The sequence below is a fragment of the Scomber scombrus genome, chromosome 18, assembly GCF_963691925.1.
Source record: "Scomber scombrus chromosome 18, fScoSco1.1, whole genome shotgun sequence".
Classification (NCBI taxonomy): Eukaryota; Metazoa; Chordata; class Actinopteri; order Scombriformes; family Scombridae; genus Scomber; species Scomber scombrus.
The window spans coordinates 12,720,947-12,746,437 of record NC_084987.1 but is presented as its reverse complement, the minus strand read 5'-3'; the positions used below and the strand labels follow the sequence as shown (position 1 = coordinate 12,746,437).

At 38.7% G+C, this 25,491-nt stretch overlaps 2 protein-coding genes across 2 annotated transcripts in view; both read right to left on the bottom strand.

The window, feature by feature from the left end:
• Positions 1–406: 406 nt before the first annotated feature.
• LOC133999716 (charged multivesicular body protein 6-like) lies at positions 407–4,869 on the bottom strand. The gene is made up of 8 exons (XM_062438988.1): positions 4,672–4,869; positions 3,287–3,396; positions 3,125–3,212; positions 2,346–2,432; positions 1,868–1,933; positions 1,654–1,734; positions 875–950; positions 407–766 (listed from the first exon to the last, which is right to left on the bottom strand). The coding sequence occupies exons 1-8, from the start codon at positions 4,735–4,737 to the stop codon at positions 717–719; spliced, it is 624 nt and encodes a 207-aa protein (XP_062294972.1). The 5' UTR covers positions 4,738–4,869; the 3' UTR covers positions 407–716.
• A 3,660-nt stretch (positions 4,870–8,529) lies between these two features.
• Positions 8,530–25,491, bottom strand: part of ttyh2l (tweety homolog 2, like) — a 29,125-nt gene continuing 12,163 nt past the window's right edge. The window contains exons 4-14 of the mRNA XM_062439052.1: positions 23,293–23,513; positions 19,565–19,660; positions 16,685–16,757; positions 13,454–13,523; positions 13,281–13,336; positions 11,715–11,807; positions 11,539–11,631; positions 10,707–10,849; positions 10,384–10,569; positions 10,225–10,303; positions 8,530–8,827 (exon numbers count right to left, since the gene is read on the bottom strand). Of these exons, the coding sequence (XP_062295036.1) occupies positions 8,747–8,827; positions 10,225–10,303; positions 10,384–10,569; positions 10,707–10,849; positions 11,539–11,631; positions 11,715–11,807; positions 13,281–13,336; positions 13,454–13,523; positions 16,685–16,757; positions 19,565–19,660; positions 23,293–23,513 (1,191 nt within the window). The 3' untranslated portion in view covers positions 8,530–8,746. The remainder of the gene's footprint in view (positions 8,828–10,224; positions 10,304–10,383; positions 10,570–10,706; positions 10,850–11,538; positions 11,632–11,714; positions 11,808–13,280; positions 13,337–13,453; positions 13,524–16,684; positions 16,758–19,564; positions 19,661–23,292; positions 23,514–25,491) is intronic.

Sequence of the window (25,491 nt, the reverse complement as noted above, 5' to 3'; positions counted from 1 at the left end):
TGTTTTTCTCACAATGGGTAATTTGTGTTAGCTTCATTGCACATGCTAATTAGTGTGCCCACTTAGTGAAGGATTGTAAATACTATATTGGCTTTCTTTGTCTAAACATATCCCACATATCAGCAACATGAGCTTTCTACATTCTGTCAATAACTATACACACTTCAGTGATGGGATACCTATGAAGACACCTGTTTTCTATGTAGATCAGTCAAAATACTAGCAAGGAGTGCCCCCTTCTGGGGAAAGCGTTTTACACAATCTGAAAAGAATACAATAGTATCCGATTCAATGACAGCAGAGCCACAGAATCTTTATTATAATGTATTTTGTAAAAAAAAGTCTGAAAAAAAGAAGATAAATCAGTTTGTGTAAGGAAAGTCAAGAACACATATTGTTGCCACAGCTCAATTTAATGCGTAGAAACAACTGAATTTTATGTGTAAAACATCTAAAAATGAGTCCTGTTATTTCAGTTATGCCATAACCAGCACAGTTACAATGTGACATTAATTTTAATGCAGTCAGACACAGAGGAATAAAACATTTCACTTCCTTTATGCAGTTATTTGAGAGGAGCAGCAAACCCAAATGCAATCTGCAAGTAACCACTAACAACAAAGGATGAAATACTTAAATTAACAATCCCCATCAGGACATAGAGAGCTTATTCTAATGGGAGGAAAACACTGAATATTAACCAAAGATCGAGTCTGTTAGGCCGCCAGCATCTCTTTGTCTGGCTTGTTCCTCGCTTCTCTCCTCTCTACAACACAAAGGATGATAAGAAAGAAATACAACCAATCTGGCATCAAATACAAATATATCAAGTATGTAAGCAATGCTTCACAGTGTGAAATAAAACCACCAATACCTGGCTCAGCTTTAGCTGCCTCTGGGACCTCTGGTATCGGATCACTTGGGACCTCTGGTAGTGCTACATCTTCTCCCTGTAGAGCAGAAAGAGACAACACACGCTACAGAGCAGAATAACTAGATTCAATGTCTGTTTGAGCGAGCAACTTAATCTGCATGTGAACTTTGAAAACATTTAGAGTTGTTTCAAAGGAACCTGTGTCGCTTTTCCCCTTTATTGCCCTAATAGATATTCTGATATTTTTTTCTAATGCAATTTTCAGTGCAATACAATCTATGTGTTTTATTGGTTAAATTGGATCTTAGTATCAGTGTCTCCTATCAAAAATGAAACACAGTCATTTATGTAGTTTGGCAGGCTTTGGAGTGTGTGTCATTTGGAATAATAATTAGAAAAATAAATGTGTGGAAGTTTTAATTATTATGAATCAATCAAATTATAGCTTATTATTACATAAAAGACACTGTGGCTTTCTTTAAAAATGTTCTAACTCTGCTGTAATTATTTCCCTCCCCGGGAAACAAATAGAGTACAAATCTAAGGTCAGAAAATCACCATGCAGTTTTGTTATGAAGTTCCCACTTGACTCAACTAACAGCTTTAACCACAGCACTGTCCAATGGAAGCATTAAGTGGCCAACAGCTAAAGCCTGTGTTTACACCAGGCCTCAGTGTGTGTAACTAAACATAAAGTGGTGTGTTACAGGAAACAAGCATGCACTCTGAGCAAACATCCTCTGCATTAATAAAGGTTAAACATGCATCTTAACACCCACCTGAGTGATAGCTTCCAGCTCTGCTAAAACAGCATCGTCATCCTCCTGCGTCAGGGATCCAGCCAGCAATTCATCTATTTGCTGCAAGAGCAGAAGATTTGAATTAGTTTTTGGTGATTAACTTTCATAAAAGTTTAATGACTTTGTTGTGCGCAATACTGGTTTTAATAAACATTTAATGGCAAAAGAAGAAATAACTGCAGCAATAATTTACCCTTTGATATTCAATTGATTCCTGGGTCTCATCCAGGATTCTCTCCACATCTTCTACTGACATGATCTGTCACAAACAAGGGAAAGAAGCCCATGTTACAGAAGAAAAGTGTTTTGGAAGACAAGTGTTTTCTACATATTCTGACTGGCTTGTGAATTTTCCTGGGCAAGATCTGTACACTGTATCCAAGGATGTGCAGCAGTCACACCGCTATAGTCAAGGCTTTGCTTCTTAATCCTTTAATCTTCAAACAATGTGTACCAGCTATGCTAACACAAACCACAAGCTCTCTGTGCTACTGCTCAATCCTCACCCAAGGATATTAAAGAAGGTGTTCTTATCAGTGGAAACTCTGACATTGTAACAGTATACACTCATATCAAAAGCTTAAGAGGATATTATTATGCCTTTAACGGGGATGTTAAAGTCGTATAATAAACACAAAAGACCAGAAAAAAGAACATAAGAGAATATCTACCTCATGCATACTCTTCAGACAATCATTGCCAACCTTAAGCCCCTCGATGACTTTCATCTCAATTTGCATGAATTCAATATCCTGCACCTGTGGACAGATATTACCATGTGAAAAATTCAAATTGCAAACCTGAAGACATGATTAACACACTCACAAAAACAATTAAGTTGCAAACTTTTATAGATGGTCAAAGCAATATGCTGTTTTTATGTTCCCGAACAAAAGTGACTTTACAGTGGTTAATTATGCTACAATTCAACACCAATAAGTTCTTACAACGTTGACTCTGAGACAGCAATCCACTGTGAATTAACAGTCAAGAATGGCAACAGAGCAACACATTCATCATTTTCTACATATTTTTTTACAGCTCAGATTTCAGTTGGATTTAGTAGAAAATCTGTTTGATTGAATTATAGCAAAAAGGGAGATTATGGCACAAAACGGGAGGAGATCATAAATTACACTAGCGCTTTCCTTCCACGTCAGATGATGGAATGAATGAGACGCCTTTGGAAATGTTTGTTTCTTATTTTAATATTCACATGGAATCCTTCTTATTAAACAATTGTTTTTAAAAGTATGAATCTGATGTAGCCCTGATCTATGGCTTAGTGGCTTTTGCCTTTTTTCCCTAAGTTATTAGAGAGGTTGGTGTTAAATGAATATGTTGAACTAAACTAAAAAGTACTCCATCTTTGCTTCAGAAGACACAGAACACCATGGTAGTATTCTTTAAAGACAATGGAATTGAATAGAGTAACCTCAGGAACTCCTACCATGTGCTCCAGATTAGAAATCTGATTTTCTGTCTTGTCTAGTAGCTGATCCTGATATCTCTTCTTCTTAAGAAGCAACAGAGCCTTTCTGCAATAAAAAAAATACATATCAATTCATATCTTATCTACATTGAAAAAATCTAGAAGTATTTTAATACTTACTCTTTTCTGCCATCTTTTATCAACTGCTTTGCCAGAAGTCGCTCTTTCTCCAGCTGTAGGGTGATTCTCTTTTGGTACTGCTTCAGTTTATCTCTCTGCTGTTTCAATTGCTAAGAGAGGAAGCAAGAGGTCAGACATACAGGCAGGTGAAAAATAAAAGGAATTTACAACAAAGTGTCTCAGTAAGGTGTTGGGCCACCATGTGCCAACAGAATAGTTTACTACAGCTTGGCATTGTTTCTACAAGTCTCTCAACATCATTCCCCCAAAAGACAGTAGCGCATTTGGTGTTTTGATGATGGTGGTGGAGAGCGCTGTCTAGCACATCGGGGGGGGGGGGGGGGGGGGGGCACTTCCCTTAGAGCAGGGGTATCAAACATGAGGCCTGTGGGCCAGAACTGGCCCGCCGAGGGGTCCGATCCGGCCCACTTTCCTTCATGTCTTATTTCCTTCCTTTCTTCCTTCCCTCCATCTCTCTTTCCTTTCTTCTTTCCATCTGTCCCCCTTTCTTCTTTCCTTTTTCCCTCCCTTTCTTCTATCTTTCCTTCCTGCCTTCCTTCTTTCCCCTTCTTCCATCTGTCCTTACTCCCTTTCTTCTTTCCTTTCTCCCTCCCTTCTTCCCCTCTTTTTTTCGTGTCTTCTTTTCCTTTCTTCCTTCCTTCCATCTTTTTAAAAGTCCGGCCCACATGAGATCAAATCGGGCTGTATGTGGCCCTTGAATGAAAATGAGTTTGACTACCCTGCCTTAGAGGGAAGGGTCACTGCAACTCAATACAAAGTCAGTCTGATTAATTACTTTTATCCTATGATGAAACATTTCTATCCTGATGGGAGTGGTCTCTTCCAGGATGACAACGCCCCCATCCAAAATGACAACATGTGACACGTAAAGTAACTTAAAAATAAATAGCTGACTAGTTTGCAAGATACTACAGAGCACGTTGAATGTAAAAAAAAAAAAAAAAAGAAAAGGAAAGAGAACAGAAACAAGAAATCCTTAGACTATAGGCTACAGTGTTATTATCTCTCTGCATAATGCAAACCGATAACAAACACACCTCATAATGATCGGAGCTGAATCAGTAGCCTACAGATAAAAAAAAATTAAAAGATGTGGTCATATTCATTTAATAATTGTTTTACAATGCATTACAAGGCTGAAGGCATTTGTGTTGGTTCACTCAGTATTAGATTGTATAACTGCTGTCGAGACAGATAGATACTGGGGAACATTTTTGCTCGTTCCAATCATTTTTGTCGATTAATTGCAGCGTTATCCAATGGTAAACACATCGGCGAGCACTAATCCATATTGCAGGCTGCTAGCACTAGCCTTGTGTTCATGTAACGGGACTAATCTGCTGCCTGCACCGCTTTCAGCTCACCAAAATGGCTTTGTCTTGTTCCGTTACACGAGAAGGTTGACTCTTTCTCCCAAAAACGTTTCCCATTATTTAGCCACATCCCCGCCACATTCTCCTTCATCAGCAGATAAAATATCACTTCTCACTGAACATTTTGCCATAAAAATAAACAGCCTAAAACGGCTAGCAGGCTAACTTCAACCATGTCCACAGTTTTTCCGTCTTTTCTACGGCAAGTGAGGCAGGACACTTCAATGCATATGTCATTGGCCTTTTTGCTCTGCATGCAATCAGAGGAGTCTCCTCAGCGAAATTTCCAAAGGAGGACGTCCTCCCTAATCAATCAACAGTGTCGGGGAGTAACTAGTTACATGTAACGGTGTTAAGTCATTAAATTACCAAATGTAACTCTAAACCGTTACAGTTACTGAAAAAAAGTGTAATTAAATTACAGTTACCTATGAAAACGTTAATGGTTACAAAGGAGGTTACATCTGAAGTCAGACCTTTTGCTCAGGAGTGTTTTTTTTTCCTATTTTTTTTTTTTTTTATATTTAACATGTTACTGTACTGAATACATATATTGCTGTTTTTAATTCTTTGAAATCTTTTTTTTATTTTATATTTTGTAAATAAATCATGATGCGGGCATATTTGGACACACATCGACACATGGTGTCACAGTACCAATTAAGCCCATGCCAGACTTTTGACTTTTTTCATAAAATATCTGTTATGAATTTTGTATCTAAATGAACTAATGAATACATTTTCAAATGAGGGATAAATCTTGCTTTATAAGAAATGATGTCCCTTATAAATCATGTCATTATCCACGAAAAACACCTGAACTTAAATTTTGGTGGAATTAATGGGTACACTTACCCCAATAGTTGAAAACTATTTGGAAATTACATTTCCAAAGTAACCCTCCCAACCTTGTCAGTCAACAACCAGAACACAATATTAAAATCTCATTGGTCCAATGACAAATCGCTGTACTGTATGCAGTAAAGCGATAGTCCAGATTTCCTTGGCTATTTTTCCCTTTTTACTAAATTACTTAATCTCCATGAAATAATTTCTTCATTCTTATTAGTTTTTAAGATGAGCTGTAGGTTATATTGAGTAATAATTGCTTAGATAACTAGAACTAAGACTTTTTAAATAATAAAAGTAGCTACAATAACACTAAGAATAACTACTAAGAAAATACATAGACACATGTAAACCATGTGATATGTTGTCTGTTTTTGATGAGAACTTTTTTGAATTAACTCTGAACCACTCCAGAGCTAAAATGAGTGCTTCTTTGTTTAGAAAACAATATGTATATATGCTAAACTTCTTTAAAGATGCAGCTTTAAAGATTTTTGTTTTTGACACCCCACCCACCAAGATTTCATCAGGTACGTGACTATGATATAGATTCCATGTTAAATTCTGTTTTAATATGGGTTGCTATAATTCATCAGGTTATACTATAAATTATGTTGGTGTATGGTGTAAAATAATTTTCTATGTGCTTAACTTTGAGCATCTGCCTGCGTTTGAACATAATGTAACTTGAACAGTAAGTAGAGATAAGGAGCCAACTAGTGTAAAATAGCATGACACTGTGGGTTTTCCTCCTGTCCTCCCCAGTTCTTTGAGTCACCGGCACCACTGATCTGAATTAATAAACACTCAAATGTTAAGCGATGGAAAGTGATTTATTTAAACTTCTACAGGCTTTGCTTTGCTTTGCTTTACTTTCAGTTTTAGTCAGACTTTTGATGGAATTTTTTCTCATCTTCTCAGACAAGTTTACTCTAAGGGGTGATTTCACACTAATGTCTAGTCCTAGACAAAAATGGCTCTTTTAAGTCTTGAGCAGCAAGACTCACATTCTGAGGTGTGCATTACAATAGTCATTGATTTGAAATAATGTAGGTTAAAATGATCTGCTTTTGAAGTTATACTGATTAATTCCTATATAATATTACAACCACATCAGCTTGTGGTGCTATTGAGAATAGCTAACACGAGAACGTGTGTAAAAAAAATAAACAGGTGGGACTGGAATTAGATAGTAGTTGTGAGGGTATTTCATTATCCAAAGTGTTTGTACTTACTGTAATTGCAATTATTAGACTTTGTGTATATTGAGAATAGCCACCCTCAGGTTTTGTTCAGTTATACAGATTTATTTTAAACAAATCATTATTGGGATGTGTTGTCATTTATAAATTGTTTGTCCTTGTTTGATCCCCGACCTGACCTCCAGGCTTGATGGCCTAGTAGCCTGCAACGCACTACGATTTTAGATAAGACGATCATAATAAACTCAGAAAAATGTCAGTTTAACAGGACTATACCAGCAGAAATGATTTATTATTGACAAGCTTCCAAACAACCTGATATTGGAAAGAACCAACATGATATTTGCACCCTGACATCACTATAATTGATGGGGTGTGTAAAATGGACATCTCCCAAATCTGCAGTCAATCTGGAATATGCAATTACCACTGGATAGTGATCATGACACTGCAAAAAGATCTGAGCAAATAGAGAAGACAGAAGGCTGTTAATCAGTTAAAATTACAGGTGTCACAGCTTTTAATGAAGTTTAGCATTGTTTTGTCTTTGCCCAGAACTCTCCTATCACAATAAGTCACATGTACATGGTGACCACAGATTCAACAGGACAGGACCATTTTAGTTATCTAATTGTGTAGACACAATACTTTCTAAAATTGATTAGTTTAAATAACTGTGCATTAAAGATGGCTGGCATGCGCTACATACAAGTAGGAATGATAAGTTCATTCTGTGAACTATTCAAGACACAGTCTGGCCTATGGGCTGTTATAGTAGATAATAATGGCAAAATAACACATGTGCTGGAATACAACATTTTATGGTCAAACATCAGATCAGTTTAATACATCATCCAACATAGAGAACAGCAACACCCAAGATTACAATTTCCCATCCACAGGATACTGTGGATCGATGCAAACACACTACTAACTTCTGCTTATTCTGTTCATGTTTTATCAACTGATAGTATCTAATGGCACTGGGTTGTCTATGCTATTAATTATTTCAGAGTGGAATACTAGTACAATACAGTAAACAAACAAAACAAAAAAAGACAGTTCTGTCTTAATGGTTATTGTTGTTGTGGTTGTGTCACGGCACAGTTATAAACCATCGATGTGAATTCAAATCCAATCTGTTATGCTTATTCAGTCCAGGGTAGTATTCCACATGCAGCTGATATACAGTCTCCAAATGTATCAAGACAATCATCCCCTCAACTATGACTATTTGACTCATCCCTGATAAGCAGGTCATACAATGCAACACATGTATTACAACAAAGATGCTTAAAACCTGTGACAGTTAAAAAGATCTAGAAACAGAAAAAATAAAATTAATTTATCATCTTTGGCATCACAACAAAAAAACTATATCATCTGTCAATGACCTGTTTACAATAATCCATTATTTTGTCCAATTATGATGTTTAAGATTATGATGTTTTATTTCATATGGCACCATGAAGGCCTAAAGTATTAAGAAATAAAAAATACCTCCAAGGCATAGGGATATTGCAAAAATCAAAATACCATGATGGAAGTAGGTTGTATTAGTCATACTCAGCCACCGCACTTAACATCAAAGTACTGACCCTGTTGATGATCATATCCATATCCATGCAGACCACCAGGATAGAGGAATAAAGGGGAAAAATACAAAACATTTCTGATCCAATCTGTTAAAAGGCTCCTGATTTGGCTCACATAAATGCTTATATTGGAGCAGATAATGATGTATGGGGCCATACATCATGACATAAACAACAGTCTTAGATCAACGTCTAAAGGGCCTCTCTTTGCAAAACTACATGCATACTGCATGCTTTGAGAGCACTGTATTGGTGTGTTACTGAGGTAATTGCCTCATATGGCCTGCTATCCTGATGAAGAAGACTGAAACGGCATACTGCAGCGCCTGTAAACAGGATTATGCCATGAAGACAGCCTTCTTGGTAAGAACCCAGAGTCTCAGACATTGCTTTTCTGAAAATGATTCAGTATGTAGCAGGCTACACCTGGAAGTCAGACCCAAAGTGTCTGATCTGGGCATCAGTCATAGATAGATAGGCAGTCCTCATACTGGGCGTATACTGCAAAGAAAAAATGGTTGAAAAACACACTTTAAAAAATTTGTATTTACATAACAGCTTAAAACATCATCTTCAAGTGGCATAAAAAATGGTGTGATTTGATCTATATTCTTGTAATTTTGTCCTTTAATTAGTAGGTTGTGGGAGCAGTTCAGGTAGTTAAAGTGCAGGTAAAAAGCAGACAGAGGGCATAAGTCAAGGGTCACAGAAGAGAGTTACACCCACATGAAACACTCTGTGGACACAACAGTGCCAGAAGGTCAAAGGTAACACTGTTGTATTACAGCAGCCAAGGCTGAGTACAGAGCTTTTCGGATGTATTTTGGCTTTAGGCTGTACAGTAGGGTCAAGTAATTTTGGCAAGCTATATTAAATAAGTCCACAGTGTGTCTCAGAGAGGGGAATGAAAGTGAAATCAAACAAATGAAAAAGTAGTTGGACAACAAAAAACTTACGGTTTTTAAAAGTTGAAGAATGAAAAAAAGAAAAAAGGTTAGTTACAAAGCACCGGTTAATATTCTGCGGTGCTATACTGTGCAACTGCTCACATGAAAGCCACAAGAAACAGAATGCAACAAAACCAGCTTAACGAAAACAATAACAAAGACAAAAGCAAAGCATAAATTATATAGCTCTCTCAGTAGATCCATACACTGTGATGTTACTAATTAACTGCAAATACTTTTTTTAATCGATTTACGCATATTTGTCAAGCAAACAAAAACCACATACTGTACATAATACATATGTAGAGGCAAATCTAAAATGGTAAACAGTGGTCCAAATTATGTCCCTCGACCTTAAAAGTAGTTTAGGTAAACAGAAAACTTAATAGAAAAGAAACTTTGCTTAAAAGAAACTTTAACTGTGGATTTACCAGTATTATCTATTATTTAGCTCCAGCTCTTAAGACACACCACACGCTTATAGAATATGAGCTGAACTCCACCATTAAAACTAGACACCTGGGGAGAGCATTAGCAGGCAGCGGCACAATCGTTATCAAACACTAACCCATGGTTATTCTACACATACGTAGATGTATGAATTAGCCATAACCATTAATTTGCAAGATCCAGAAATACAATCCAAGGCCATGCTGAAAAGGATATGAGCATATGCTTGGAGCTTAAAGTAAGTGTGTCTGCATGAATACAAATGGCACTCGAATATAGATGAATGCACTTCAGTCAATGACCAGCAGAGAGCAGTCTTCCATCACTTGCAAAGCCCCTCACTAGGTGGTGACAGTGTGAGGTTGTGCACTGTGTACATGCATTGCTGTGTTTATTTTGCTGATACAAATGCTTCCTGTTAGTGTTTTAGCAGTGCTGAGGTCATCAGTGCCCTCATCGCCGTCACACTAGGGACACTAGAGCCTCATAGGGCCAACGCACCGAGGGAGGTGGGGATCCTCTCCCTATCAGTGGTACGTTCTCATATCGAGGGCTCCCTCCAAACAGCATGGACTGATTCCTATCACAGAGTGGGAAAGAAAGGTAGTGAGAGGTTTAACACACATATACTAATATACTGTCATCATTTATTCATCTTACATGTATTCTGGAGGTGGCATGACATTAGAAGCAGATTGTGGTGGTGGATGAAGGCTGGCCTGGCTGCCAAGGCTGCTGGTATAGCTACAGAAACTGTGGATGTTGGACCTTCTAGGGTTGTAGGACATCCGTCGCGCCTGGGGATTAAACGGGTCCTCTTCATCTATGTCATCATACTCTTTATCCCTGGATGAAAGTTGTATACCCGCACACAAACATACATGCAGACAAGGCCAGAAACAGAGAGAGTGCATCGGTTAACACTATGCAGGAGAGCTTTTTGGGCAGTATATAATGGGATAAAGAGGTTGCTTGGTGCTGACCTGCTGCTCATTAGTGTCCACACTCGGAAAATTGCGCACAGCATGGCAGAGAGTGCGCAGGCAGCAAGCATAGAAAACAAAGAGAGGTAGAGAAGCCCTTCCACCCCATCATAGCACACACCCATTAAGGCATCCAGGTAATCCTACAGACACACAGAGATATACAGTATAATACAGTCAGTTATTGCCAGTGTACAGTAACAAATATGACCTTTCACAAGCAATAGTCCTGTTTTTAGATAGAATAGCAAATTATTATGTGTTCATCTTCTGGTTCTGCAATAGTTTGACAATATAATCCATAAACTAAAGTTAAAAACTGATGATTGGAGTTTACAGACAATAAGCAGCTGTAATATTCTGACTCACTCTTATTTGGTTTACGTCACTTCCAGAAATGCACAATTGGGTTACAAACATTTCCTGGGGGCTTTCCTAAGGCTAATCATAACTAGTAGATGGTTAAACCTGACCTAAAAAACATTTACATGACCCACGAAAGCTATTTTAGCTTACGGTGACCCCAATTTATTCATGTAAGGCTGAATTATGTTTAGTCTAAAACCTTTACAAGATAAACCTCTGGCAAATCTGAAACCTGAAAAAGTAAAGTTAAACTTTAAACACAGAAAAACTGGGGGTGGTGAATAAAGTCTGTCTAGCAGATTGGGAGTGCACTGACAGTTGCAGTGGTGTATATACACATACATCACACATGACAGAGAAGTACATAGAGATAAGGTTGAGAATCAATGAAGATGGTTTTGGGCTAAAAGCACCATGAATACTACAAAGCAGCCTTATTAAAAATGTGTCCTGTTTGGAATCTGACCTTATGTAGCCCGCGGCAGTCGAGCAAGGCTGTTAGCTGGTGTAGACTGAACTCAGTGGAGTTCAACAGTCGCTGGATCCCCAAAAGGTCTCTCTGTATAACAAGGTATAAAAGGGAAGAGAATGATACACACCTTTCTACAGTCTGGTGTAATAGTCTGTCAGCCAGCCACTTACCTCAGCAGTGGGAAAGAGGGGCACTGAGAATTGCATCAAGCCCTGGATCTGGATTTGCATGGTGGTCACAGAACGCTGGCATACTGTCAAAGACTGTGAAAATATAATCACCCAACCAACATCACACGAAGAGACATCCACCACAAACAATGAGAGGATTATATTAAGGGAAGCTTTGTTTAAGAGCAGCGTGTCAACAAGTAATTTGGTGTTAAGTAAGGCTATAATGCGCTTAACAGGGGAGACATTTCTTTCCAGACAGATAGGCCCAGATTATCCTTTACATCCAACCATCTCACCCACCAACCACTATCCCTCCTCCCAATATCACCACCCAATCTCAAGCACAAACAAAAGAGAAATATTTTTATCAACTAGGCCATCAGAGAAAAGATAATCTTTACCTACTTAACAAGCATCGTTTTAATCTCTAAATGGATACTGTGACAATAACTAAGCATGTGGGTTTTAATAATAATTGGTCATGGATTTAGACTCCATGAATTTGCTCGATACATGCCACACACATATAGCACTGCTCATAAAAAGTGTCACAGCAGTAGGATCAAAACTAGCATATTTTCTGTTAAATTATGCCATGCAAGTGCTGAACTGTGTGCGTTGGGAAACTGGAGCATTCCTCAAGAAAGAAAGCCTCCTCATCTGTAAGTGGGCATTAACTGTACACTCTATCCTCTAGAACTTCATATACTGGGCTCAGTCATAGATTAGTTGATCATGGAAGTTGTTAGACTACGTCCTTTTGCTCTTCAATATGTTTACAAGTCAGCACCACACAAACAAGAACACCGTCCTTCACGGTTGTACTACCACACCCGGTCAAATTGCTCTTGCAAACATTTCTCTCAAAGCCTTTACAGATCCAGTAATTAATTTTGATTAAGAAACATGATGAAAGACAACTGGAGTTGTGTGCTTTTTCCTATATTTTATAAAGTTATATGTCTATGTTTGCTGACCTTGAAATTAAGTGGTTACTGAATAGCAGCCCTGGATAAATTCTAGTTTTGTGATGCTGTGCAGTTTTGGTTAAGGTTGTGTTATATCTTTGTCATTTATATGGTCATTTTTTAAAAGCAAAATTAAGGCACCTGCAACTCAAGCATTAAGATACATTAATAAGGATATTTGGAAAATGTGAGAAGTTAAAATGTTGACTGATGGACAGGTCTTAAAATATAAAAATAAATCAACATAAGATTAGTTGACTACATACAGTAGCAGCCTTTATGCATTATACAAAATTAAATATAAATAAACAAAAAATGTTGCTAGTGAGAGTACCCCAAGGCAAAGATTATGCACAGGGTAAATTTCTGGAGAACCACATATGAAAAAGGAATATTCTTTGATCACAGTTTCAAATCAAATCACTTTAAGTAAGTTTTAAGAACAGCCGATTAGGACGCAATAATAATCGAGCTGCCTGGCATTTAACAAGGAAAACATAATTTTAAATTAGCAATATATTTTCCAGCGTGTGAGTTTCGGTAAGCAACTACTTGTGAAAGCAGATAACTGATACTTTTGACATATTGTCAATACCTGTTGGAAGGGGTTTGGTAGATTCGGACTGCAGAACAAATAATAGTGTGCAACATCTAGAGGGTGAGAGAAAAAGGGAGAGAGAGAGATAGGGAGGGATATTAGCCATGTGTCTTAACATTCACTGACAGAGAGCTGGTATCTGTGTAATTCTTTTTATAGAGATAAATTACCTGCACTGAGGAAATCCTTTGTTTGGTTAACAATAAACTTGTCTGGAGACACACAGAAGTCACTGCTGCCCTGTAGGAAAACAACAACACATTGTAATCTTGCAAGCATGCAAGACCAAAATGTATTCAAGCCATGAACTAGATCCAATTTCTTGTGCAGCAACTGAGTAAAAACTGATTTTACACTGGACAGTTATTGACAACCGCTCAGCAACATAAACTATTCGTTTTACAACATTTGTATCACCCTTCAACTCCGGTGCTAGCATTCCTGTGAAATGAAATGCTCACAGACATATGCAATACAACAGCATGCACAGACTTTAGGCTAACACATCCACATCCATATACACACAGATTAATACGCAAACACACTGAAAAAATTGTGGTATGCAGCAACATATCTCAGGCTTTATTGATCATGTAGAACATGTTGCGCTTTACTGACCATGGAGGAAATCTGCAAAATATGTTCATACTCCTTAATTCATTCACTGAGAGTTGCTAATGTGGAAGCATAAAAAATTGGGGGTCAAGGTTGCACATTCTGTGTGCACTTAGTCTTCTGCAGAACATAAAATTACAGCAATAAAACACATAAACAATAAAATAACTTAAACATAATAATTTTTCACATGCATGCATCATTCACAGCTGTGGAAAATAACAAGCTACACGTTCAAATTGATCAGGTTCAAAGAGATCAAGAAATATGCTGTGTTGCAGAATCAAACATCAAAGCCTCATGCCATTTATTCCTAATATAGTCTTGTGTCCACTGCTTTTCATGGCAGCCCCTATCAAAAGTATCCCTTAAAACATGCATTGTAAAGCATGGCTCAAAGGACTTTACAGTGAGAAAACAAAATAATTATCAATAACAATAATAATAATGAAAACATGCTCTACAGGATGCAACAAAATAAAACATGCAGGATTACAGCCATGAAGCAAGCACACAACACAAAACAGATCTATCTAACCTTGCACTCTCTATTGTAAGACTGACACTTCTCCCACCTCACTTTCAGATAATAAACGCATCCCTAAACTAAATTGCAATCATATGACATTTGTTTCCAGCAAAAAAAACTGTACAGCAACATGTCGGCACTGTTGCTGGATGTTACCCTTCATCTCTACCTCATTATACTAGCAGGGACATTTTGTTTATGCTGCGTCTCATCAAAAATGTATAAATTTATGAGCGTTTTCTAGGACAACACCATCCTCTACCTTCCTTTCAAGATGCACCATGTTTTTTGCACAACGTAGTTTGGAGTAATGATGTACAGGGGCAGCAAGTTCACTTGCTTGTTTTGCTTTCTCCCCCACATTCAAATTTCATTACCAAAGCTTGTGTTCTTTGTCTGCCCACTTCTGTGTGGAGGACTGGGATAAGTTTAGAGAGGTGAAACACAGATATAGCAAGGCAGTGGTAGAAGCTAAATGACTTTGCTTTGAGAACACATCCCCCCTGACTCAACCAGCCACACTCAAGCTCTACTTGAGCTCAGAGCCCCCCCACAAACACCTCCTTCCAAAACACATCAAAGACTCTCTTTATCCTGCAGAGGGACCCACTGCAGTTCGCCTACAGAGCCAACAGGTCTGTAGACAACACAGTCGACATGGCCTTCCACTACATCCTCCAGCACCTGACCAATGATGGTGCACTTCTACACCGCCATCACTGAGTCCATCCTCACACTCTCACCATCTAGTAACCTGCTGCAACCGTCAACAACAAGGTCAGGCTTCAGCGTGTCATTGGCTGTGCTTAAAAGATTATAGGTTGCAATCTGCCGTCCCTCCAGGAACTGCATGCCTCCAGGACACTGAGGTAAGCAGGTAAGATCATGACTGATCCCACCCTGGACATAAACTTTTTGAAATGCTCCCCTGTGAGAAGAGGATGAGGTCTGTCAAGACCAAAACCTCATGCCACAAAAGCTGTTTCTTCCCATCTGCAGCCAGCCTCATCAACAAGGCCTGGGACCCCCACTGATTCAATGGACATTACACGTTATATAAACGTAAAACCATACCCATAATCGTATATTTACACATCTGCAACATCTTTGATGTAACATACTCTTGGTCAATATTTAGTACATTTCATCCATCTCTTTATTTTCTACTTAAAATTTAAACCTGTAGCAACATATTTTACATATTTTTACTGTAAATTCTTTCTGTTTATGATCACTTAACTTTCACTTAATTTTGTGTATATTTTTGACTGTTATACACCAAACACTGACGCAGGTTCCTTGTATGTGCAAATGTGCTTGGCAAAAAACCTGATTCTGATTCTATTAATAACTAGGCAATGACAGGGAGATGCATGGTAGCGACAACTATTCTGAATAAGCTGGCCAGAAAGGTCAGAAGTTTAAATGTACGGTCATGTTCTATAGTAATGAGCTGAGCTAAACCACAGGCACAGTTCAAGATATCGGTAATCATGCTTTACAACGGCAAAGAAGCTTGGTATTCATCGACAACCACAGCAGATGTCTGTATTTCACACCCTTGTACTTAATTTCAGGTTACAGTCAGCTGCCACCACCCTCTACTTTAGTCTCTCTTGACTGATTCACAGCTGTCCAGATGTCAAATCCTGTAGGATAATCCACAGAATGACACCAGGTCTCTCTGCAGGAGACAGGGAGACAGTGGACGAGAGGGAAGTAGGAAGGCTGGAAGCAAGGGGTTACTCTTTGTACCCCAGACACTGTCCCTAATACATTATCCATTAAATACACTAAGCCCAGATGTGATGAACACATGGTATACAGTTAGGAAGGCAGAATAACCTGTCAGAAACAAGAGGACTGAAAGAGATATAAAGCTAAGCAGAATAAAATAGATTTTGAAGAATCGAGGGATAGCAATTAATGCTAGAAACAGCTTTGTTTACAACAGCGAAGCAAAGGGTCGATTAACCTAAAAGGCTGGGGACTTGTAATCAACTTCACTGCATGACTGGCCATGTGAAAGAAACTAAACAAACAGATACAGACACATTTTGACCAGGAAAGATGCCCTAGAATACATGCTTACTGACAGCAAAACCCCTAGGAAGTAATTGAATTGCATGTGGTGGGAAGTTAAATGCAACTGCTATTGACCAAGATGTCAATTGGTTCCAAGAGCAACTGGTCTCAAGAGGATTGGTTGTGATCAAAAACAAATACATTTTTGTTTAAAAAAATACTGTTTTCTCACCACAGCTGTAGCAGTGCCCGCTCCCAGTGAGGCCCAGCTCAGGATCAGAGACAGCACTACAAAAGCGATGATCCTGAAGGAAAACAGCAAACGAGAGAGAGAGAGAGAGAGAGAGAGAGAGAGAGAGAGAGAGAGAGAGAGAGAGAGAGAGAGAGAGAGAGAGAGAGAGAGAGAGAGAGAGAGAAAGGGATGACAGGGGGATACAGGCAAAGACACAATGCAGATGAATCAGTTTGTCTTTGTAGCAGTCATTGTCAGCCTTTTTTTAGTCAGTTAATTTGATTTATTCTTTTCAACTTTGGCATGGGAACTATTTTCCATCTGCCTGAAGACAGAGGCCCAGCTCTTACTTTGTACTAGTGCATCATAGATTAGACGATACGGCTGAAATTCAATTTATTATTCTGTGATATAAAAAAAATAAAATAACTCATGACTCCTTGATGAATTCACTTGTCAGCTCTAGACTCATAAAACATCTATTCTATTCAGAAATAAGTTTGGTTGAAGCAAAGAATTGTTCAGTAGAAGTCTCAAAAGGTCACAACTAAAAGTAATATTACTTGACATCTGGGGACTTTCCATCTCTCTCCATAGTAATGTATATTCTGCTGAATTTCAATAGCAAAATCTGATTATCTGAACTTTTTATCAATCATTACATGACGCCAGGAGGGCTTTCAAGCTTTGTTGTTGTCTTTTAAGGGAAACACTATTTTGTTTGTTTTCTTATGTATGAAAGTGCACAATGGAAAATTACAATAATAAAGAAATCTGGAATCTCAAGCGTTTAAAGGCCAAGAAAATAACATGACTAGACAGTTTCAGTGGGTGGGTCATAAAACTATGTGCTGACCAACTAGCATCGGTGTTCACAAGAACATTCAACCTATCATACCCATGTGCTACAAGAAGTCCACCATCATTCTTGTGCCTAAGAAAACAAAGCCAACCTGCACCAATAGCTACAGCTCAGTGGCACTCACCTCTGTAGATTACACTGTATGAATCTGGTCAAAGATTACATCTGCTCCTCACTATCGAGAACACTGGATCCACTACATTTTGCCTACTGTCCTAACCAATCAAGGGAAGATGGCATAGCCCATCCTCCATACCACCCTATCTCATCTGGACAAGAAATGGAGCAATGTGAGATATTGACTACAGTTACGCATTCAACACCACAGCTCCATTCAGTCTTCCTCCAAGCTCAAGGACATCTCACTGTGCATATAGATCAATGACCTTCTGTCAGCAGACCCCAGGTGGTGAGGATAGGTGGACACACCTCTTCTACCCTCATCCTTAACACCGGAGCAACCCAGGGCTAGGTGTTGAGCCCCCTGCTGTACTACCTTACGCACACAACGGTGTAGGCACTTTTGTCAAGTGTGCTGAGGACATACCTGTGGTGGGCCTGATCACAGATAACAATAAAAAGGCCTACCTGAAGAAAGTAGAGGACCTGATCTGCTGGTGTCGTGGCAACAACTTACTCCTGAATGTCAGCAAGACAAACGCGCCGATAGTGGACTTTGGGAAGACGCAAGGAAGAAACCACACCCACCTTAACATCAAGGGGGCCTCGTGGAGAGGGTGGACAGCTTCAAGTACCTTGGTGTCCACATCACTGAGGGGCATGACCTGGGCACCGCATACTGACTCAGTGGTGAGAAAGGCAAGGCACAGACTGTTTCATTCCAATTGATGAAATTCCAGGTATCCCCTCAAATACTAAGGAATTTCTACTCCTGCACCATTGAGAATGTCCTGATGGGGAAATCAATGCCTGGTACAGAAACAGCAACGACCAGGACTGCACAGCCACAAAAAGAATGGTTTGTTCGGCTGTACATACAATAGGCAGTGCTTTACCCTGCCAAAAGGATATTTACACCAGGTGCTGCAAGAATAAAGCCAGCAGAATCATTAAGGATCCCAACCACCTGGTTAGCCTCTTTTCCCTGCTGCGGTCAAGAAGAAGGTCCCGGATACACCAGGCCAACACTGAGAGGCTCAGGAAGAACTTCTACCCTCAGGCCAGTAGGGTCCTAACTTAGGTCACTGCCTAGGACTTCTTGTTTTATTTGCCCTTTTTGTTACATAATATAAATAACACTATTCACTACACTTTCTCAGTGACCACTGGTAGCAACTAGAGAAAGTGCTGAGAATTAGAGAGAGATAAACTAAGTAAAAAGAGGAAGAATTGCCCCCTAATGGATGTAAAATGGCTCCAAAGGGTTTCGATTCTCAAATCACTCCTCGGACCCTCTTGAAAGCACCAATAAAGTATCCAGAGAGCACTTAATAATTAGTTAAGGGAGCAGGCTCATCCTGCTCAGGCGATCAATAGGCATTAGTGAGTCTTATCAGAGAGGGATGTGAAGAGTGATCCTGAACATCATCTCCTAACACTGACATGTAGGCTGCACTAAATTGGGCAAATGGGACGGGAAGTCTGGACTGCTTTGCCTGTCAAACATCAGTGTTGGTTTAAATTACTGGTCGCAGTTTACTGAATCAAATTCCTCTTTGATCTACATTGAGCATCATATGAATTCAACTGATCGGTTTGTTTGATTGAAAGTAAATCTAAGCCAAGGTTACAAGGTTACTATGATCTATATGTGGATGAATTATATAGGGTATAGGGAGGAAAAGGGCAGTTTCATTGTCAGTGATTTTTGATGATGCAATGCTATCGTTTGTTCTGTTAATGGACTCTATGGTGCCAGAGAGGCTCACTGGTGTCCTAACTGTCTGTGGTCTGTAATCCAGGCAGTGTCCGGTGTGGACATGTACACATGGACTGCCATAATGGCACAAAACAAGATGAGAAGAAAATACCTCCACATACACAATCATAGTACTTACGTGATAATCAGCCATCGAGATTGTTTGGCGATTCCCAAGCACATGGCCAAGCAGATGATTAGATCCAAAATCAGCAACAGCAGATAGGTCAGCCATCTACGACACAGGAAAAGAAGGCATTAGCACAACAAGCCTCATCACTCACTTTCACATGCTGACAGCTAACTTCCTGATGCACACGTGCAAGCCTCAGGAAGTGCTGGCCAAACATATGTTTTAGACTGAATGTGTGAGATCACTGTGCGCTGTATATCAGCATTCTTGTCTCCTAGTTAGAGCCCATCTGTTTCTGGTCATTTTTTAGCCTGTTAGCTAAATAATTCAACACCACGGATCCATAGACATTAATTTTTCAAACTCTGAAAATGTCCTTCACAGAAATGGCCTGGACTTCAAGTGTGTGTGTGTGTGTGTGTGTGTGTGTGTGTGTGTGTGTGTGTGTGTGTGTGTGTGTGTGTGTGTGTGTGTGTGTGTGTGTGTGTGCCAGCTAGACATGCAAGAATGCTTATGACTCATTTGTAACTGCACAAGACCCAGTAGCATTGTAAATCTTATAATACTGACCAAAAATATTGATCCTCAGGATGTCATACAAACAGACAAATTCTGAAAATACTTTATATTGATACTGGTATTGCAGCCTGGCCAATCCTCTGCACAAAGAAGAGGGCATATGGACAGAGAAAACCACTAAGAGGCTGGACTTCACTTTATCTACATAAGCAGAACTGCAGGAGTGTTTTTCTCAGCACAGGGGCAGAGATGATTTCAGAAACAGAATAGGAAAGGGAGGACATAAAATTGGAAACAGAATGGTGTCATTTTGAATCGAATAACACTGGGTTGGCTGTAATATTTTCTGTTCATCAATAACGCCCTGCCACAGGCTGTTCATAGCCCAATGGTTGCATGAAATCCAATCAGCACCCGTGAGATTGGTGTCAGGTTGCACAAAATGGCAACTGAAAGTCCAAAAGAATATCTGGTGGCAGGACAGAAAGAACACACCATGTGGAGCCATGTGGGAATATGAATGTATGAAACTTATAGGAATAGGTCAGTGAGACACTGCTGCCAGGAACACACAGTGACTATTTATGCTGTGTCGTGACAGGAATCAAATATACATGCTATCACCAGTGTAGAATAAAATATAGGAATTTATCTGGTCAAATCTCAACCAGAAAAAAAAAAATCTTGTTTTGTCAAATCCCCCAGATCAGGTCTTGATTTCAGTGTATGATATATTTGTTCTCCATTATTTTACAGGAACACACCTACTCTTCCTGTTCTATTGGGTTTACATGGCAACTGGCTAGACAGATACTTGAGGTTATGATTCATACATCTCGCGGATCGTGACCTGAGTCAATTAACACACTACTTTCTTACACATTTAAAAATATAATATGTGTTGGTGTGTTTTCTAAAGTATAAAATAAGGAATCCCCATATCAGTACATACTTTCAAATATCAACAAAGCCTGTCAAATAGAACATATTTTTTTAGGTGAATGTAATTAGCATTTTTAAGCACCTTTAAAAGATAAAAACATAAAGGATGACACAGCAGTAGCCCAGATCTTCTACATGAGCTGGCATGTGATACAGATAAATCCACAGCCATCATCACTCACACAGCAAGTGGTGCATAGGCACAGATCATCAAGGGGCACAGAACTCTAGTTTCACATGCACATAAATTAACAGAATATTTCTAGTTGACAATCTGAACCCTAGTTCCACTTAACCACACATTCAGGAGCGTTTAACCATGTCACATATCCCTTATCAGCAGATTGAGTTTAGTTGCAATGGAAATACAGATGTCCACATTTCTTCAATTGAGATAGTTAAACTGCTGTTTCCATGGCCAAAAAGCATACCTCAGCATTTGATTTGATTTGATTTGATAAAATGTACTTCAAAACATGTATAAAAACAAACAAGAATTAAAAAAACTGAAAAAACACTAAAAAAAATAATAATAACAACCAATAGACTTATACATAAGCAACCACATCTCAGTAAACAAACCAAGAAATACCATGTCCAAAAAGCAGCAGGAGGAAATTAATACTTCCCCTCACTAATGCTCAATTCATCCAAATACATTCATGTGATTATAAACAACAACAAAAACAACAATAATAGCACTCACCACAAGTATCATAGTCATGAGATAAGCAACATCCCCTCATCATCTCTGTACGTCTCAAAACAAATTTTGTACCTCTTTTTCAATCGATTTATACCTTTGCTTTACTTAAGTTCTTTCTCTCACCCATTCCAATAATTCACCACATAATTTGTATATATTCTAGTTTATATTTCTAGTTTAAATTAAAATACATGACCATGTGAGTACAATCAAAATGTAAAGAAGTCTCATCTCAAAGAACTAAACAAGGACACAACCTGGAGATTTTTTAAAATGTTTTCATTTATATTATTGGTTTTGTTGGGTGCACTGCACACTTTACTTTTGAATGCACAACATATAGCATGGGCATTGCTAATCACTTCAGGTGGTAAGGGACGTTGCGGGTCACTAGAAGGCTCATAGGATATGTTTGTCTCAGGAGACCCAGCCCTTTTAGCAGGTTAATCCAGCCGCAAACAGTGTGTTTCAGAGCAATAAAAGGATTTTGCCCCTGAGAGCCACGTAATGTCCAACTGAATTAACTATTTAGGAAAGATTTGGAATAAACCTGCCCATGCAAAAGAACACCAAAGTCCTTTGTAAACAAGGTAAATTGACTGAATATGGAGCTTTAAAAGGAGATTATCCAAGACTGCCTATCTTGTATATAACCAGGGGCTAGGTGACTAACACAACTTAACATAGACACAGGAAGATGAGCCTCATAACAAGCAAACACATCAATAAACTGTGTTGTTAATCATCTTCCTAAACACAGTTATGCTAGTAAGCGACATGCATATTTTGGTAACATATGAGAGAAAAGGCTTAGATTTGATAGTATTTGGTGCAAGTTATTCCAAATTAGTCTTACATAACAGTAATGGGCTGCAAATATAAAACCACAGTGTAACAGATCTATGAAGTTTGAAGTTTTATGTGCTCAGAGATAAAACAAGCTACAGAAACTATCAAATAAGAATCGGCTTTATTGCATAGAATTTGACTTGGTGTTATAATGGTCAAAAATTACACTCACAGTTTGGGGCGGCAGCCTTTGGAGTCCTCTCAGAAATTAGCATTCCCTTCCTGAATTAATGTTGAATATTTTATTCATTGGACTACTTTGTTGTTGATTGGGTTTTTTCCCTCCTGTTTATTTAATTCCATTGCTGGCCTTTTAATAGTTTCTCACAGTTCTCTTTTGAAACAAACATAGTTCTCAAAGAAAGAACCTGTCAAAATAATAATTGCAATCAATGTGAGAAATGGTCTGCTGGTAAGGAGATCATTTATGGTCTAATAGCCACTCTGCCATGCATAACATTCTTTGAGAGCAATACACATTAGAGCTCAAACTGCAGAGTGGTTAATAAGCTCAATTTCAGCTTTCATTTATTTAGCAAAGAGGAAAAATTGCTTTTCCGGTCTGTATTACATAGGGGAGATAAATATCCCCTATATCAATAAAATCCCATATCTGTCTAGTGTGAATCCCTTCTAGTCACGTTCTGAGCAGCTTGTTTACTTCATCTACACACAGACAAAGTGAAATAATTTGGGCAGTAACTATGACTGTGCCTACCTGTAATACTCAATGAGGGCTGTTTGATCAGCAATGGCTCCCACGTCAACATTGGCTTGGTTGATGTCCGGCAGAGCAGTCATCTCTCGGATAACGTTGTTGACCATCAGTTGCATGAAGCGAAGAGCTTGGAGGTAGTCCGCCCTTGTTGCAAAGATCTCATCCAGCCGTTGCAGGTGCTGTTTCAGACCAGATTCCACGTTACCCAGAGATCCTGCAACCTAAAAAAAAAAAAATATATATATATATATATAAGAGAATGGAAGATATAAAAGAAAACAGTGGGTAAAAGTGGGTATTCTGTAAAAGAATTCGGTAACAGAATAAGGGAAGTAGGAAGGTGAAGAGGAGTCAGAGAGACACAGGATCAGAGAGAAACAGGAACGTTAATAAATTCATAAAAAACAGATCTTCATAAAACGAAAATTGAAAACGTAGAGAAAGGTGAAAGAACCAAAAGAGCAGTCCCTCGAGGAAAAGATTAACTTTTCTCCTCAATGTGTGCTTTATTCAGATAAACAATTGTTAGAGTGGAATACTGACAACAATACCGGGGAGACCTGTTATCACAGGGTTCTTTGACAGTGAGTACAGAGTGGGAAGAGGCACGGTGGAGTAGAGTAAATACATTTTTTTCTATTAAAACAAAAACAATGCAGTGCAGTGACCGCCTGCACCTTTACAACATCAATCAGGACTAGAAACAGGTCAATCATTGCCTGATGCTAACAGGGGGAAACTATCTCACTACCATAGCCACTTTTCACTGAGACTCATAAATTCAATAGCTCCCAAGTATGCAGATGTTTTAACAAGTGTCACTAAAACACAAACATGCACAAACCCTTGTAAAATGAAAGGAAAAGGGAAACCCTGCTATCATATTAAATTAATACAATCTGGACTATGGTCACTGTAAAATTGATTGACAGGTCTTCCAATGTATGGAATCCCACTATAAAATAAATTGAACACTATTAAAGGTTTGAATACATCAATAATATTTGTGGAATCATGAGAAAAAGAAGCCTGTATGTTCTGAAGAAGCAGAATCAGGATATTCAATGTTAAGGGTTGATTTTGATAGGTTGATTCAACAGGAGAAAGAAAAACAAAACCATAACAACAAAAAGATTTCCAGTTCAGAGAAGTTACAAATTAAAAGTTAAGATACAGGAAAGAACTTTAACTCACAAGAATTTAGTTTTACATGGACGCGCAGCACTCAACAACACAATGACTTCTTTACTTAGAATATGTACAATTACATTCCTTTGAGTTGGAGGCTTCACTAATTCTGAACAGATGTTCCTGTCTGTATTGTAATCTACAGGCATACTTTCTTTATCTATCATCGTTTCTCCATTACACCCTTGACTTTTTTTTTTTACATTCAAGCCTTCTGAGTAAGATTGTTCATTCCTGTGCTGTGAAAACTCACCACAAAGAAGATAAAAATGTATCTGAGTCTCCTTGACACTATAACATTTCAAACACTGTTGATTAAATTTTACTGAGTCTGCGCTTCTGATGAGCTGTAAGTGAGACCCCCAGAAAGAGTATCCATGATGCAGAGATGAGGCTAAGATAAAGGCCCATCCTTCACTCCAGCACTCCCAAGGGGGGTGGGGTGTGTGTGATTGCCAGTAAACTGCTCTCACTCCTCCCCACCTCTATGTTCATCATCTCTCACAGTTCATGCCACAACGCCCAGAATCTTATCTGCAAGCCAGAATGCTTGAGTGTGAGAAATGGGATCCATCAACTAGCTGCTTGGGGGTGATCTACATTTCCCTAATCTGGACCGTCCCGTCTTCCTTTAAAATGAATTAAAGCTCACTTTTACTGAAAGCGGGTCACAAGGAGGCCGCTCCATATTGGACGCGCCTGTTAAATGAGAATGATTGATTTGAGGCTCACAGCAGCGGAACTCCAAATGCCAATGCACATGCAGCTGAACCGTCCTGTTTGATGCCTTCACTGATGTCATATTTCAGAGATTTACTGCATTAACTGTGACAGTAAAACAATATATATGATCACAGCGATTTAAAGTCAAGCAAGGTAATATATTGTGAAATAGGACACTGAGGAGAGACATTCAGGGAAATTGATGTATGGTGCAGAAAGTAGTAATCATTTTCTTCTAAAAATCACAAGACAGCTTTCACTTTGAAAGAGTAAGAGCTATATTTAAAA